Source organism: Myxine glutinosa, chromosome 3 (genome assembly GCF_964187855.1).
Source record: "Myxine glutinosa chromosome 3, kmMyxGlut1.1, whole genome shotgun sequence".
Taxonomy (NCBI): domain Eukaryota; kingdom Metazoa; phylum Chordata; class Myxini; order Myxiniformes; family Myxinidae; genus Myxine; species Myxine glutinosa.
In genome coordinates this window covers 68,507,582-68,525,373 of record NC_136263.1, presented here as the reverse complement: position 1 = coordinate 68,525,373, position 17,792 = coordinate 68,507,582, and the positions used below count along the sequence as shown (strand labels likewise).

The 17,792-nt window shown below is 54.7% G+C and overlaps 1 protein-coding gene across 1 annotated transcript in view; it reads right to left on the bottom strand.

Moving 5' to 3' along the window:
* LRP2 (LDL receptor related protein 2) overlaps positions 1 to 17,792 on the bottom strand; it is a 433,005-nt gene that overhangs the window by 105,886 nt on the left and 309,327 nt on the right. Inside the window, exons 56-58 of the mRNA XM_068110809.2 lie at positions 5,833 to 6,056; positions 4,052 to 4,223; positions 3,745 to 3,941 (exon numbers count right to left, since the gene is read on the bottom strand). Of these exons, the coding sequence (XP_067966910.2) occupies positions 3,745 to 3,941; positions 4,052 to 4,223; positions 5,833 to 6,056 (593 nt within the window). The remainder of the gene's footprint in view (positions 1 to 3,744; positions 3,942 to 4,051; positions 4,224 to 5,832; positions 6,057 to 17,792) is intronic.

Sequence of the window (17,792 nt, the reverse complement as noted above, 5' to 3'; positions counted from 1 at the left end):
ACCAGACTTGATCTGCTTAACAGAAACTTTCCTCCTTCATGATGTCTCTGCTTCCTTAATATCTCTCCGGGGTTACTCCCTCCTCCGGTATGATAGACCTGAACCTCGTCCTGCAGGTGGGGTTGCTATCTTTATCAAAAACTCTCTTCCTCACTCGCCCTGCACTGCCCTCTCTCCACCTCACCCCCAGGAGTACCTCTGGCTACGGCTTCCCCTTCGCTCCCACCTTTTGTTCATATGTGTGTTGTACCATCCACCAAACAGTGATGACTCCATTTACATCTCGCTGTCTGATAATATGGACCAACTTCTATCTATTCATCCCAACTCTCTCTTCCTCATATGTGGTGATTTCAATTGTCATCATGCCAGTTGGCTGGGTGTGGGTACCTCTCTCACCAGCCATGGCTCCTCAGCAAAGGACTTCTGCGACTCACTGTGACCGACACAATCTGTCAATTTCCCGACCCGGATCTCAGGCAACGGAGCATCTTCTCTTCTAGACTTGGTTATGACTAACTTCCCTGCAAATGTCTGCTGCTCTTCTTCTGCTCCAATCGGCTCATCTGATCATGTGCTTGTTAAAGTGGACATCTCTCTGACCATTCTCAGAGAGCCTCCTCAGCATCGACGAGTCTGGCATTTCACTCAGGCCAACTGGAACGGTCTTCAAGCAGCCAAAAGTCATCTGGACTGGTCTCCCATCTCTACCGCCTCTGACATCAACTCATCCTGGGAATTCTTCCAAAGTAAATTGCTCTCTCTCTCATGCACAGATTTATCCCATCTCACCTTCAGTTGTCATACCCTTCCTCCTGTCCATGGTACATGGAATCTTGTGGTGAGGCAGTTGCCCAGAAACAACTTGCCTTCGCCTACTGGAAAGCAAATCCAACGGAAGGAAATCTCATTTCCTTTCACAAAGCCCGAAACAAGTGTGTGTCCACCCTCAGGAGAGCCAGGAAACAATATCTCTCCACTCTCAAGACCGAACTCTCAAACCTGTCTCCCTCTTCCAAATCCTGGTGGCGTCTGGTCAAATCCGTTTCTGGTGTTTGTTCCCCCTCCATCCCCTCCCTTACCTCAAACGGCTACACAGCTGACTCCGCATGTGAAAAAGCTGAATGCCTCAAATCTGTGTGTGCCTCTAAATCTTGTGTCCCAAACCCAATCCCTCTCTGTATCCACCGTACCCAGTCGTACCCAGCTGTTCCTGGACTCTGTGTCCTTTCCTCCTGATAAGGTGGAAAAGCTTCTGTCAACCGTCGACTCTGATTCTGCAACTGGACCTGACGGCATCAGCCCACAGGTACTAAAATCCTGCTCCGCCACTCTTTCACTCCCTCTCTCTGTTCTCTTCACCCTCTCTTTTGCTCAAGGTCATCTGCCATCAACTTGGAAATCGGCGAACATTACCGCTTTACACAAAAAAGGTGCAAAAACAGATCCTTGCAACTACAGACCAATCAGCCTTCTCCCAATTATCAGCAAAGTCATGGAATCCATCATTGCTTCGGATATCAAATCTTTCCTCTTCTCAAAGGGCTTGATCTCTGATCATCAATTTGGTTTCAGCCCAGGGCACTCTACTCTGGACATGTTGCTTCTGCTGTCTCAACCATGGATGGAGGTCCTCAATGCCAAAAAGGAAATTAGAGCTGTCTCCCTTGACATATCACGTGCCTTCGATATGGTCTGGCACCCCGCTCTGCTCACCAAACTCTCCTCCTATGGTATCCATGGAAATCTCCACGCTTGGCTTGCGGACTTCCTCTCGAGTCGTAGTCAATGTGTGGCCCTCAATGGGTTTCTCTCATCTCCCCTTCCTGTTCAGGCTGGAGTTCCCCAAGGCAGTGTTCTGGGCCCTGTGCTTTTTCTGGTCTTCATCAATGATCTCTCTGACCCTCTTGAAAATTCTCTCTATCTCTTTGCTGATGACTCCACTCTCTGCCACTCCATTCCTCATCCGTCAGATCGGCAGTCTGCAGCCTCCTCACTCTCTGCAGACCTGGACAAAATCACAGACTGCTCAAACAAGTGGAACATGTCTTTCAATCCTGAGAAATCTCACACTCTTACTATGTCTCTCCGAAAAGACTGACTGGACAACCCTCCCATCCACTTTCTGAATAATCTTCTCCAAGAAGTTCTGTCACTCAAGCTTTTGGGTCTCACTATCTGCCATGCTCTTTCCTGGGAAAACCACATTTAAAATCTGGCCTCCAAAGCCAGTCGCCGTCTGGGCATCCTCCATCGTGCGAAGTCCTTCATTGGCACACTTGAGCTCCTCACCACATACAAGGCTTTCATCCGCAGCTCAATGCAATATTGTTCTTCCCTCTGGGCCGGTGCTCCTGCCTCACACCTAGCTCGGCTTCACGCTGTTGAAGCCAAAGCTTTCAGAATCATTGGAATCTCCCACGATGAAGCTACCTCCGAGGGCCTTTCACTTACTCACCACAGGCAGGTTGGTGGGCTTTTTGTCTTCTACCGACGCCTCTCCGGCCTTGCTCCCCCAGCTCTCTCTGGGCTCTGTCCCCCAAATATTCCTGCAGGTCGCACAAGATCTGCCTGCAACCCTCTTATGGTTAAACTGCCAAAATCAAGACTCTCTGCTCACCTTCACTCCTTCATTCCTCTTTTCTCCCGCCTCTGGAACAAACTCCCTCACTCTCTTCAATCCCACTCCTCCCTCCAGGTCTTTAAAACAGCTGTTCACCACCATCTCTTATCTTCCCCCATCCAAAACCTTGATCTTTTCTACCCCTGCTAATTTCACCCCAGATTCACTTTTTTGAAATACCAACTTCCTTCCTGGAAGTCCTTGCAGTGTCCTTGTGTTTTATACTTCTCTCACCCCTCCCCCCTTCCCACGCCTCCTCCCCCCCCCCAAACCCTCCCACAGATCTCCTGATGTCCCTGCTCTCAAATTTTGTGTTTGTGCTTCCCCTTCTCTCCCCATCTTGTCTACCGCTACCCTTATTATATGTTTTGTGTGTCCGTTTGATTTTTTTGTGTGATAAATGTTAGCTCTTTCACGAGCCTCAATCCTGTATACCAAAAAAAAAAAAAAAGTGTTGTATTTGTCGAATTATGACGTCATAACGAAGGCACCGATGACATCATCATTAACATATCTTATTTCCCATGAGGAGTCGGTGACAATGAGCCAGGTCTCAATTTTTTCCATGTAGTGGTTTCAGAGATATAGAGGTGTGACGTTTTTTCAATATGGTGCCTGTACCACGTGACCTATGAAGTCATAATACTCATTACAATATTCTACAGGAGGAGGTGTTCCTATGGTGAAAATTTCGTGTCAATCGGACCAACGGTTGCCGAGAAAATGAATTTTTAAAATGCAAACATGTACAGCACACGGCACATGTACGTACGTACCTGAATGCTTAACCCCGCTTTTCGCTTCGCGAGCGCAGGGTAACAAGTGGTAAGCCACATCGCACCCTACTACAGCACTAGACATGTACACCTGTACTGTGGAAAAAAAACCCCCTAAAAAACACAAGCACCACAAATCCCTACACCTGTAATATTGTATATGCTCATTAACCCCACTTTACCCAACCCTCTTACTTACAGGTCACTGTGTTTCCTCCCCTCTATCTTTTCCTATTCTTTCTCTTTCATCTATCCCATTTCTTTTTTGTTATCAAACTGTTCTCACCTGAGTGAGTCTAGATACTGTAGTCAAATAACTATAACTTTCTTCTATCCTTTACTCACAGCACAGTGCTTCTTCTTCATCAGAACCATCTGGACAATCAGGAAAGCCGTTGCACAGAGCTTGAACATGACTGCAGTTTCTATCCCTACACTGGAACTGCCCAGAATAGCAATAGCGAGTGGGACAGGTTGGTGGTTCATCAGATCCATCTCGGCAGTCACGTTCACCATCACACTTCCACCAGATGGGGATGCACCTGAAGGTGAAACATTCTCTTACATACCATTTATGAGCGAAACCTACATAAAACCTGTACTCATTTACATGTGACCCATGTGGAAGTGAGGGCAATACTGAAAGCCTTACCTTTCATTATTCAGGCATCGGTACTGTGTACTAGAACACATGGCCAAACACTGAGTGCTGTCAGACATTGACACAAAGTGATCAGGGCAGCTGCAGGTGTGTGTCTGTCCGCCCGATGCGATGAGACATAGGTGGGAACAACCGCCATTGTTTTGACCACATGGGTTACCAGCTGAAAACAGCAGGACACCCAAAGCAAGTAAATAGCCACAACAAAGTACAGTACCAAACTTTATCACAATTGTATGTTTCTGCAGCAAAGCAGATTTACATCAAGAGGCCTCAGAAATAAAATTTTTTTTACCTTTAGGAACTTATTTATGAAATACTAGCAGGAGTACCTGTATGGCATTGCCCTGTGATGTTCTAATCCTTTTGGCATTTTGAAGAAATAAATTTGTTTGTTTTCTCTATTTTTGTAGGTGCCAAAACACTCCCCTAACTCCTACAATAAGGAAAATTTATATTTAATATGATATTACACACACACACACACACACACACACACACACACACACACACACACACACACACACACACACACAGAGAGAGAGAGAGAGAGAGACACACACACACACACGCGCGCACACACACACACACACACACACACACACACACACACACACACACACACACACACACACATAGAGAGATACACACATAGAGAGACACACACAGAGAGACACACACACACACACACACACACACACACACACACACACAGAGAGAGAGAGACACACACACACACAGACACACACACACACACACAGACACAAAGAGAGAGAGAGAGACACACACACACACACACACACACACACGAGATACACACAAAGAGAGACACACACACAGACACACATAGAGAGACACACACACAGAGAGAGACACAAACACAGAGAGAGGCACAGACACACACACACCCGTAGAGACACAGGCACACACACATAGACACACACACACACACACACACCCCGGTAGAGACACAGGCACACACACACAGGCACACACACATAGACACACACACATAGACACACACGTAGAGACACACACACACACACACACACACACACACACACAGAGACACAGACACACACACACATAGACACACAGACACACACATACACACACACACACACACACACAGAGACACAGACACACACATACACACACACACACACACACATAGACACACACACACACACACACACACACACACACATAGAGACACAGACACACACACACCCGTAGAGACACAGACACAAACACATACACACAAACACATAGACACACACACATAGACACACACACATAGACACACACACATAGACACACACACATAGACACACACACATAGACACACACACACACACACACATAGACACACACACACACACATAGACACACACACACACACACACACACATAGAGACACAGACACACACACACACACCCGTAGAGACACAGACACACACACACACACATACACATAAACACAAACACATACACACAAACACATAGACACACACACATAGACACACACGTAGAGACACACACGTAGAGACACACACGTAGAGACACACACACACACACACACACAGAGACACACACACACACATAGAGACACAGACACAGACACACACACACACACACACACACACACACACACACTGCTTTCTTATAGTATAGAATATAGATGAACTGCACACCTTAATTTAGTATGGCACGCATAGGTTTCCATAAAGGGAAAGCAGATGTAGAGAAGGTAAACAAGATTGGATACTCACACTTTGCTTGTCGATACGGGTGGTGAACGTGAATATCGAACGGTCGATGTGTGGTGTTGGCCAGAGTGGCACGTCCTTCACCTGTATACTTGTGCGCCTTTTCAATGCTGCGAGTGTTCCAGTCTGTCCAATAGAGAGTGTCTTCGAACAAAGTGAGTGCAAATATGTGCGGCACGGTTCCTGACAACGTCGTGTGCCTGTGTGTGCCATCGAGGTTTGCGTACCTGCAGGATCAAATTACTACCGTGATTACCGTGTCCAAGTGTGTGACACAGGGCTATGATCAGGTTCAGAGAAAACACCTTTACAGAAACAGATGGATAATAACTCTAAAGGTGCACTTGACATTACCATTAGTTTAGAAACTTCAGTAACGTATCCTCATTAAATAAAAGTATATACAGTATATTGTAGAGGTTACCGGAAGCATGACACAATTACCGTGCACCGGCCGATCACGCAACCGGCGAGCGGTCACGTGTCCGGACTCGCCCGGGCATGTCCAGACTTGCCTTTCTCGGGCGAACACTTGCCTTGCATACCACGCCCCGTCGAGAGGCGTGACTTACCTATTTTGCATACCATGCCCCGCCTGAGAGGCGTGGCTTTTGTGTGTTCAGTTTGCGATATAAATTGCCGCCTGTTCGAGGGGCGGTTTCAGTGTGCTTTTGAGTTCTTTGGTTTTGAGCGAAATAAATAGCTCGGTGAAACTTCGTTCCTGTGTCGTCCATTTTGTCTGGCTTTATAGTGCGAGCACAGCTCCCACAATTGGTGACCCCTTTCTAAGAACACGGCGATGGAGTCAGCTGTAGCTTTGAAGCTCCCGGGCTTTTGGGAGTCGTACGCGGCCGTTTGGTTTGCTCAAGCGGATTCTCAATTCGCCCTGCGGAAAATTACGGAGGACACGACACGCTACCATCATGTGGTTTCCGCGCTCACCGCCTCCACCGCAGCCCGGGTCCTGAGCTTCCTACAGAACCCGCTGAACGCCGACAAATACGGCGCGCTCAAAGGCCTACTCCTCGGTGCGTTTGGACTCACGGAGACCGAATGCGCATGACAACTACTACACCTCCCGGAGCTGGGCGAGGCCTGTCCATCCGAAAGCATGGACCACATTCTTGTTCTTCTCGGTGACCGCAGCCCGGACTTCCTCTTCCGCGAGCTGTTCCTCCAGCGGCTACCCGGGCAGGTACGGTTAGCTTTGGCTAATTCGCCCATCACGGACACTCACGCCCTGGCCAAGGAGGCCGATAAATTTTTCTCGGCCAGGCGACACGTCGGAGCGGCCGCCTGGGACCCTGGGCCGACCGAGGCAACGCCCGCGCCATGACCGGCGCCTCCACCGGCCGAGTCCACGCCACTGACGGCAGCGGCCACCGCGACGCCCCGTAGACCGAACCCGACGCGACCGCCGGAGCCTCCACCAGAGCGGACCATGTGCTATTACCATGCCAGGTTCGGGTAGAAGGCCAGAACGTGCCGCCCACCGTGCACTTTCGGCAGGTCAGGAAACGACCAGGCCGGTGCTCGCTGCCTGCCATGAGCGTCGGCCATTCAGGCAGCCTTCTGTTTATCACGAACACGGAGTCCGGGCGGCGTTTTTTGTGTGACACCAGCGCTCAGCTGAGCGTGATACCCGCCTCGGTGCAGGACAAACAGGCCGCGCTGTGTGGCCCCGCCTTGGTCGCCGCAAACGGCTCCTCCATCCGCACCTTCGGTTTGCGCAGCGTCACATTCTGCTTTGGGGGCCAGCGCTTCAGGTGGGACTTCATCACGGCGAACGTGCCCATGGCCTTGCTGGGTGCAGATTTTCTTTGTGCGCATGGGCTTTTGGTCGACGTCAAACGGCGTCGGCTCATCAACGCGGAGACCTTCAGCTCGCTCGCTTACTCATTGAGCGGCTCCGCTCCGACCAAGCTAGCCTGCGCGCTCCCGGCCGTGGACGATTTCACCTGCCTACTCACCGAGTTTCCCGCCCTCACGCAGCCGACGTTTTCGGCCGTCGCCGTCAAGCACGGCGTCGAACACCACATCCCGACCACAGGTCCACCGGTCTACGCCAGGGATCGCCGCCTCGACCCGGCCAAACTCGCCGTGGCGAAGGTGGAATTCGACGCGCTGGAGCGATTGGGCATTGTGCGACGCTCAAATAGCGCGTGGGCCTCGCCCCTGCACATCATGCCCAAACTGGGTGGCGGATGGCGATCATGCGGCGATTACCGCCGCCTCAACGACGTCACCACCCCCGACCGGTACCCGATACCACACATGCAGGACTTTTCCGCCCGTTTGGCGGGGCGGGTGATCTTCTCCAAGGTCGACCTTATTTGGGGCTACCACCAAGTACCTGTCCGGCCGACCGACGTTCCGAAGACGGCTGTAATTACACCTTTTGGCCTCTTCGAGTTCCTCCGAATGCCGTTCGGCCTTAAGAACGCGGCCCAGGCCTTCCAGCGGCTGATGGACAGTGTGCTGCGCAATCTCACCTTTCTGTTCGTCTACCTGGATGACATTCTCATCGCCAGCACTTCCCGGGCGGAGCACCTCGTCCACCTGCGCACGCTTTTCGAGTGCCTCGACCAGCACGGCCTCATCATCAACCCGGCGAAATGCCAGTTTGGCGTAACGGCCGTCGACTTCCTGGGGCACCGCATCACGAAGCGCGGGGCCGTCCCGCTGCCTACCAAGGTGGAGGCAGTCACAAGTTTCCCGCGCCCCCGCTCCATTAAGGCCCTACAGGAATTTTTGGGGATGGTAAATTTCTACCACCGGTTCGTGCCTCACGCTGCCCAACTCATGCGCCCCCTGTACGAATCCCCCCGGGGCAAGCCGGCCAAGCACGACGTCGCCTGGACCACAGAGATGGACGCGGCGTTCACGGGCGCTAAACTGGCCCTCACCAACGCGACCATGCTGGCGCACCCGGCGCTCGACGCACCCATCGCCCTCACCACGGATGCTTCTGACTACGCGGTGGGCGCCGTGCATGAACATTGGGTGAACGGGGCTTGGCAACCGCTGGCCTTCTTCAGCCGGCAGCTTCGCCCTAAGGCCAGATAAAAAAAAAGAGTTGTTGATCGTCCCCGCCCGACCCTACGAAACACACCCGACCCGAAACTTTTTTATTTTTAATTTTTAAAAAAATCATAAAAAACGATCTTTTCACATTCAAATTTGGCGCCGTTCTGCACCGCGTGCGCAGTGCGTGCTGCGCAGAGCGTCGCAACTCGCAAGTGCCTCGGGCAACTTCACCCATTTTACGTTGGCCATTCATGGCGGCTATTGTGTGAGATTTTTCCCGCTGAAATCTGTATTGATTCGTGCTAGAATCGGCTTGAAATGCCTATTGTGATCGCATCAATAGCCCGTGAGGGCTCTTCAAAGACGGCGAAGGACTGGTTTGCGTGCAATATCGAGTTGGATGTTGCAATCTCGGACTTCTATGCAGAGGTCTCAGACGGCAAGTATGATGGGGATAGGGAGCCATTGCCTGACGATACACGCGGTACTTTTGTCAAAGTATTCGCCGGCCCCAGTAAAACTGACATGACGAAAGTTTCACCAGCTTGCAAAGTTTCTGATGTGACAAAGACTCTTGGCTCATTTCTCAAATTTGTGTTGGCTGCAGACACGGCCACGGATCACAGGATGGAACCCGATGAATGAAGAAATAAAATCATTTTGAGGAGAAAGGAGTCTTTATTTCATATTTTTCCATGTCAACAAAACTCAATGGAAAGTAGGAAAAAAATACAAAAAATAAAAATAAAAACCTCCCTCCCTACCCGAATTTTGAGAAAAAAGGACGCTCAACAACTTTTTATTTTTATGTGGCCTAACGAGCGCAAGTATAGCGCTTTCGACTGCGAGCTCCTCGGCCTTTACCTGGCTGTTCGCCATTTCTGCCATCTTTTGGAGGGCCGCCCGTTCACGGCGTTTGTGGACCACAAACCCCTGGTCTTCGCTATAGCCAAGGTTACGGAGCCGTGGTCGGCCCGCCAACAGCGCCACCTCTCCGCCGTGTCCGAATTTACGATGGACATCCGGCACGTCGTGGGCAAGGACAACGCTGTGGCCGATTGCCTCTCCCGGTCCGGGGCGAACGCCGTCCACCTGGGTGCCGACCAGACCGCCGACCCCGCGGTGCAAGCCCTCCGGACAGCGGACACAGGCCTGCAGTTGGCCGACGTCCCCTTCGAGGACACAGGCACAGTTCTCCTGTGCGACGTTTCCATGGGCCAACCTCGCCCCATCGTGCCCACCGGATGGCAGCGGCACATTTTTGACGCCCTCCACGGCCTTTCCCACCCGGGCGGGAAAGCATTACAGAAGCTCATGGCAGCAAAGTTCGTCTGGTACGGGCTCCGTAAGGACGTCCGCGACTGGGCCAATGCCTGTGTCACCTGCCAGCGCGCGAAGGTCCACCGGCACACCCAGGCCCCGTTGGCACGATTCGACGTGCCCGCGCGGCGCTTCGACCACGTCAATGTGGACCTGGTGGGACCCCTTCCCTCCTCGCGGGGCTTCACCCACCTCCTCACGATGGTGGACGGGACCACCAGGTGGCCGGAGTCCGTCCCGCTGGCATCAACAACATCCGCCGACGTGGCGCAGGCCTTCATTGGCACTTGGATTGCCCGTTTCGGCGCGCCCTCGGACATCTCCTCCGACAGAGGTCCGCAATTCACCTCCGAGCTTTGGGGCGCGGTCGCCCAGGCCTTGGGGGTCAAGCTTCACCGCACCACGGCCTACCACCCCAAAGCCAACGGCTTGTGCGAGCGGTTCCACCGCTCGATGAAGGCCTCTCTCAGAGCCAGCCTCCAGGACGACGGTTGGGCCGACAGGCTCCCGTGGGTCCTATTGGGCCTCCGAACGGCCCCTAAAGAGGACCTCCAGGCTTCCACCGCCGAGCTGGTCTACGGCCAGCCACTGCGCGTGCCGGGCGAATTCGTCCCTGACGCCACTGGCCCCTGGTCCGCGGCTCGCCAACGCTCGGACCTCCAGGGGCCGCCAGGAGATTTGCCCCCGTGCCCACGTCCCACCACGGCTGCCCCCAACCCCACATCCCCCCAGCACTTCGCACTGCGGAGTACGTTTTTATCTGGCACGACGCACACCGGGGACTGCTCCGGCCGCCATACGATGGACCTTTCCGGGTCCTGAAGAGAGACGACAAGTCATTCATCGTCGACATCGGCGGCAAGCCGGACCGCATCTCCGTGGACCGCCTCAAGCCGGCCCATTTGGACCTCGACCAACCTCCACAGTTGGCCCTTCCTCCACGACGGGGCCGTCCCCCGTCAACCAAGCCCCCCGCCCGACCATCCACCGCCACGCCACCTACCACCCCCACACAAATCGCCAGGGGTCGTTTCGGCCGGGTCATCAGGACCCCCCTCAAACTGACTCTCCCGGTGCAGGTTAATTCTGGGGGGGGGGCACATGTAGCGGTTACCGGAAACATGACACAATTACCGTGCACCGGCCGATGACGCAACCGGCGAGCGGTCACATGTCCGGACCCGCCCGGGCGTGTCCATACTTGCCTTTCTCGGGTGAACACTTGCCTTGCATACCACGCCCCGTTGAGAGGCGTTACTTACCTATTTTGCATACCACGCCCCGCCTGAGAGGCGTGGCTTTTGTGTGTTCAGTTTGCGATAAAAATTGCCGCCCGTTCGAGGGGCGGATTCAGTGTGCTTTTGAGTTCTTTGGTTTTGAGCTAAATAAATAGCTCGGTGAAACTTTGTTCCTGTGTCGTCCATTTTGTCTGGCTTTATTGTGCGAGCACAGCTCCCACAATATACAGTATATACAGTACGGTACCTTCAGAAGTATCCACACCCTTTGACTTTTTTCACATTTTGTTGTGTTACAGTCTGAATTTAAAATTGATTTGATTTAACATTTTTGTCACCGATCTACACAAAATACCCCATAATGTGAAAGTGGATTTTACGGCGTAGCCCATGGGGCGAAGCCGTCTAGAACAGTGTTTGCCAATCTGTATAGTGTATGTACCCTCAAACGTATACCAATCAGAGCTGAGGATCTGGTCACATGACAGGGTGATGTGATTACCTCCGCCACCAAAGGTGGATGGAGGTTATGTTTTCACCCCTGTCTATCTGTCCGTTTATCCGTTTGTTTGTTTGTGAACAAAATATCTCAAAAACTTGCAGACGGATTTGGACGAAATTTGGCAGAGATGTAGCGTATGTGACAAGGACAAAATGATTAGATTTTGGTGAAGATCTGGATTCGGATCCGGCTACTAGGATTTTTTAAAGTGATTCTTCACCATTAAGTGATATGGCCAACCAGGTGGAGGTATGCTCTCTACTGAGTGCCGTGCTACTTACGTCTGATGTCATTACGGCGGCTGACTCTCCATACTACGGCATTTTGATTCCAATTTCGTTTCGGCCGAACATATCGTCGAATATGGCCGAACATATTTGACCTTTACGTTTTTCATTAGTGTGAAACACAAACAAACCAATTGTTAAAATGATCATCAAATATCGAAAGCATCGGCGTTGCAGCTCTCCCAACAAAACGATACGTATAGGCCTTCGGCTTCATGCCTCACCTTCGGACGGCTTCAAACAAATTAAGCCCAGGTTTTCTTAATACTAGTAGTGCATCGTTTCAGTAGTATCGTTTTCGTAATAGTAATAATAATATAGTAAATATGACCATAACACTTGAATCCCAATGTCGTGAATACAAAGTTAATGGATTAAAGCAGTGTATGGTTCATGATTCAATGATAAGCGGTGTATGGTATGTGTATGGTACTAACAACCGCGGAAGTAAGGAATTCGCCTCGGTTTTTTGATGGTGAAGGAGCTGTGCTCCTACGCGAGTTAAAAGGATTGAGGTGACAAAAGACGGGAATTCATCCGAGTTTCTTTATTCAGCAAAACCAAACTCGGGTACTCTGAAAAGCCCGTTTATCGGGCAGCAATATATATATGCAATCAAACGCGGCGAGAGTGGGCGTGCCCGGGCGGCCCGGGCGAGCCCGGGAAAGGCAAGTCTGGACATGCCCGGGAAAGGCGAGACTGGGCGTCTCCGGGTGGTCTGGGCGAGCTCGGGAAAGGCGAGTCTGGACATGCCCGGGAAAGGCGAGACTGAGCGTCTCCGGGCGGTCTGGGCGAGCCCGGCACAGCGATCGCTCCGTGGTTGCGTCCTCGGCAGGTGTAAGGCGATTGTGTATGTTCAGCGGCAACCGCTACACGCGCCCCCCCAGAATCGACTTGCACCAGCAGGGTCAATTTAAGGGGGGTCCTGATGACCCGGCCGAAGCGACCCCTGGAGGGTCGTGGGGGGGGGGGGGAGGGGTCCGGTGTGGTGGTGGGTGGTCGAGTGGGGGGAACCGTGGACGGGGGGCGGCCTCGCCGCGGAGGAAGGGCCAGCCGTGGTGGTTGGTCGACGTCCACGTGCGCCGGCTTGAGGCGGTCCACCGAAATCCGGTCTGACCTGCCGCCGACGTCGATGACGAAAGACTTGTCGTCCCGTCGCAGGACCCGGAAGGGTCCGTCGTACGGCGCCCGGAGTGGCCCCCGGTGTGCGTCATGACGCACAAAAACGTACTCCGCTGTGCAAAGCGCTGGGGGTACGTAGGACTGGGGGCCACCGTGGCGGGACATTGGCACGGGGGCAAACCGTCGGGTGGCCTCCTGGAGGTCCGAGCGCTGGCGAGCCGCGGACCAGGGACTGGTAGCGTCGGGCACGAACTCGCCCGGGGCGCGTAGCGGCTGGCCGTAGACGAGCTTGGCAGTGGACGCCTGGAGGTCCTCCTTGGCGGCCGTCCAGAGGACCAAAAGGACCCACGGCAGCCGGTCGGCCCAACCGCCGTCCTAAAGGCCGGCCATGAGCGCGGCCTTCATAGAGCGGTGAAAACGCTCGCACAACCCATTGGCTTGGGGGTGGTAGGCCATGGTACGGTGGAGCTTGACCCCCAGGTTGCGGGTGACCGCACCCCACAGCTCGGAGGTGAACTGCGGACCGCGGTCCGAAGAGATGTCCGCCGGTGCGCCGAAGCGGGCGACCCAGGTGGCGATGAAAGCCTGCGCCACGTCGGCGGTGGTGGTGGAAACGAGGGGAACGGCCTCCAGCCACCTGGTGGTCCTGTCCACCATGATGAGCAGGTGTGTGAAACCTCGTGATGGGGGAAGGGGGCCCACCAGGTCCACGTTGACGTGGTCGAAACGCCGTTCGGGCACGGTGAAAGGTGCCAGCGGGGCCTGGGTGTGGCGGTGGACCTTGGCCCGCTGGCAGGCCGTGCAGGCGTTGGCCCAATCGCGGACGTCCCGTCGAAGTCCATGCCAGACGAAACGCGCCGACACCAGCTTCTGGGAAGCTTTCCGGCCCGGGTGGGAAAGGCCGTGGAGGGAGGCGAAAACGCGGCGCTGCCAGGTAACGGGCACGACGGGGCGAGGCTGGCCTTGGGAGACGTCGCAGAGCAGGACAGTATCCGCGAAGGGGACGTCGGCCAGGCGGAGGCCCGTGACCGCCGCCCGGAGGGCCTGCACCGTGGTGTCGGTGGTCTGGTCGGCTGCCATAAGCGCGAAGTCCACGCCGAGGTGGACCGCATTCGCGCTGGCCCGAGAAAGGCAGTCGGCCACGGCGTTGTCTTTTCCGGCGACGTGTCGGATGTCCGTGGTAAATTCCGACACGGTGGCGAGGTGGCGCTGCTGGCGGGCCGACCACAGCTCCGTGACTTTGGCCATCGCGTAAACCAACGGCTTGTGGTCGACGAAAGCCGTGAACGGGCGGCCCTCCAGGAGGTGGCGGAAATGGCGAACGGCCAGGTATAGACCGAGGAGCTCGCGGTCAAATGTGCTATATTTTAGCTCGTTCGGCCGGAGTTGCCGGCTAAAAAAAGCGAGTGGCTGCCAAACCCCGTTCACCCATTGCTCGTGTACGGCACCCACCGCGTAGTCGGAGGCGTCCGTAGTGAGGGTGATTGGAGCGTCGAGCACCGGGTGAGCCAGCAGCGTTGCGTCGGCGAGGGCCAGCTTTGCGCCTGTGAATGCCGCGTCCATGGCTGCGGACCAGACGACGTCATGCTTGGCCGGCTTGCCCCGGAGGGCTTCGTAAAGGGGCCGCATGAGCTGAGTAGCGTGGGGCACGAAATGGTGGTGGAAATTCACCATGCCGAGGAACTCCTGCAGGGCCTTGATGGAGCGGGGACGCGGGAACTTGGTGATGGCCTCGACCTTGGTTGGCAGCGGCACGGCCCCGTTCTTGGTGATGTGGTGGCCCAAAAAGTCAACGGCCGTCGTGCCGAAGTGGCATTTGGCCGGGTTGACGATTAAGCCGTGCTCGCTGAGGCGCTCGAACAGTGTTCGGAGGTGGAGGAGGTGCTCGGCCCGGGACGTGCTGGCGACGAGGATGTCGTCCAGGCAGATGAAGAGGAACGGCAGGTCGCGCAGCATGCCGTCCATCAAGCATTGGAACGCCTGGGCCGCGTTCTTGAGGCCAAACGGCATTCTCAAGAATTCGAACAGGCCGAACGGCGTGATGACGGCCGTTTTTGGGACGTCGGCCGGCCTGACAGGTACCTGGTGGTATCCCTGTATTAGGTCAACTTTTGAGAAAATGACCCGCCCCGCCAAACGGGCGGAAAAGTCCTGGATGTGCGGGACCGGATACCTGTCGGGGGTGGTAACGTCGTTGAGGCGGCGGTAGTCACCACATGGGCGACAGCCGCCCCCCGGCTTCGGCACGATGTGTCGTGGCGAGGCCCACGCGCTATCGGAGCGCCGCACGATGCCGAGGTGCTCCAACGCGTCGAACTCGGCTTTTGCCACGGCGAGCTTGGCCGGGTCGAGGCGGCGGGCTCTGGCGTAGACCGGCGGGCCCGTAGTTGGTATGTGGTGCTCGATACCATGTCTCACTGTGATGGCCGAAAACGTCGGCCGCGTGAGGGCCGGGAACTCTGCGAGCAGGCGAGCGAACTCGTTTGCCGCCGGGAGGGCGCATGCTAGTTCGGTCGGCGCGGAGCTGCTAATTGTGCATGCCAGGGAGCTGAAAGTCTCGGCGTTGACAAGGCGACGTCGTTTGACGTCGACCAGGAGCCCATGTGCGCAGAAGAAGTCGGCGCCCAGCAAAGCCATGGGCACGCTCGCCGTCACAAAGGTCCAGTTAAAGCGCTGGTTGCCGAAGCAGAGGGTGACGTTGCACGGGCCGAAGGTGCGGATGGCCGATCCGTTGGCAGCGACCAAGGAGGGGCCGCAAATGGCAGTCTGCCTGTCCTGCTCTGAGGCGGGTATGACGCTCAGTTGGGCGCCGGTGTCACAAAGGAAACGCCGCCCGGACGCTTTGTCCTTGATAAAAAGCAAGTTGCCCGAGTGGCCGGCGCTCATGGCTGGTAATGAATGCCGGCCGGCCGTTTCCCGACTTGCCGAAAGTGCACGGGGTTGGCATGTCCGAGCCTTGTGTCCGAACCTGGCATGGTAATAACACCACGCCTGGTCAGGTGGCGGCCCCGGCCGTCGTGTTGGGATCGGTCGGCGCGGCGTGGCGGCCGCCAGTTGCACCAGAAGTTCGGCCGCCGGGCGCTCGGGCGCCATGGGCGTCGCCTCGGATGGCGGTGGGCTCCAGGTAGCCGCCCCGATGTGCTGGCCTGCCGAGGAGATCTTGTCGGCTTCCCTGGCGAGGGCGCGGGGATCCGTGATCTGCGTGCCTGGCAGGGCGAGGCGTACCTGGCTAGGCAGCTGGCGGAGGAACAGCTCTCGGAAAAGAAAATCCGGGGAGTGCTCACCGAGCAGCGAGAGCATGTAGTCCATTCGCTCGGACGGGCGCGTGTCGCCGAGCTCGGGCAGGTCGAGCAGGCGTCGTGCGCGTTCTGCCGGTGAGAGGGCGAATGCGTCGAGGAGGAGCGTCTTGATCACGCCATACTTGTCAGCGGCTGGCGGGTGCTGGAGTAGGCCCAGGGCGCGGGCCGCGGTGGCGGAGCCGAGTGCCGCTACCACATGGTGGAAGCGGGTGTCGTCGGCGGTAATGCCTCGCAGGGCAAACTGGGAGTCCGCCTGGGCGAACCAAACCCAGAAGGTAGGCAGTTTAAGGGCAACTGCCGTGTCCATGTCGGGGGTCACCAATGAAGGAGCTGTGCTCCTACACGAGTTAAAAGGATTGACGCGACAAAAGACGGGAATTCATCCGAGTCTCTTTATTCAGCTAAACCAAACTCGGGTACTCTGAAAAGCCCGTTTATCGGGCAGCAATATATATATATATGCAATCAAACGCGGCGAGAGTGGGCGTGCCTGGGCGAGCCCGGGAAAGGCGAGACTGTGCGTGTCCGGGCGGTCTGGGCGAGCCCGGCACAGCGATCGCTCCGTGGTTGCGTCCTCGGCAGGTGTAAGGCGATTGTGTATGTTCAGCGGCAACCGCTACAATGGCATGTTATTAACCCAATCGTTGTGAGGTATATAGATTACAGTAGATCTTCCCTCAGTTCTGCCAGTAAAACTTATCTCATGGATGTCGGGATTCCTCCAAATTTCCTTGTTTAATGTTATAAACAGCATTAGCGATTGTTCAAAAACCTAATCATGTGTGTTTGTGGTTTATTATACCAGAGAAATACCCGTGCTACGCACAGGTGGGAGGCCGGAAGCAAATAGGCAATGCAGATACGGTGAATGCTAAAGCATGAAACCAATAAATTCCACATTCGTGTAGCACCTTCAGTCGCACGTCAGACATGGACAGCAAGTTAGTGAATGACTTCCATGAAAAACGTACCTGTTCTTAAACAAACGGGTACGTTCACGTAGATAAACATCGATCGTGGGTCCGTGGCGAATCTGCATATGGCGATGGCAAAATATCAAAAATTGAAGTGTTTTTTTTTCTTCTGGTGTATACCCTGGTTAGAATAGGTACACCGTATCCCTGCGTGTTGTAAGAGGCGACTAAGAGGGTTGGCGTCAGGAAGGGCA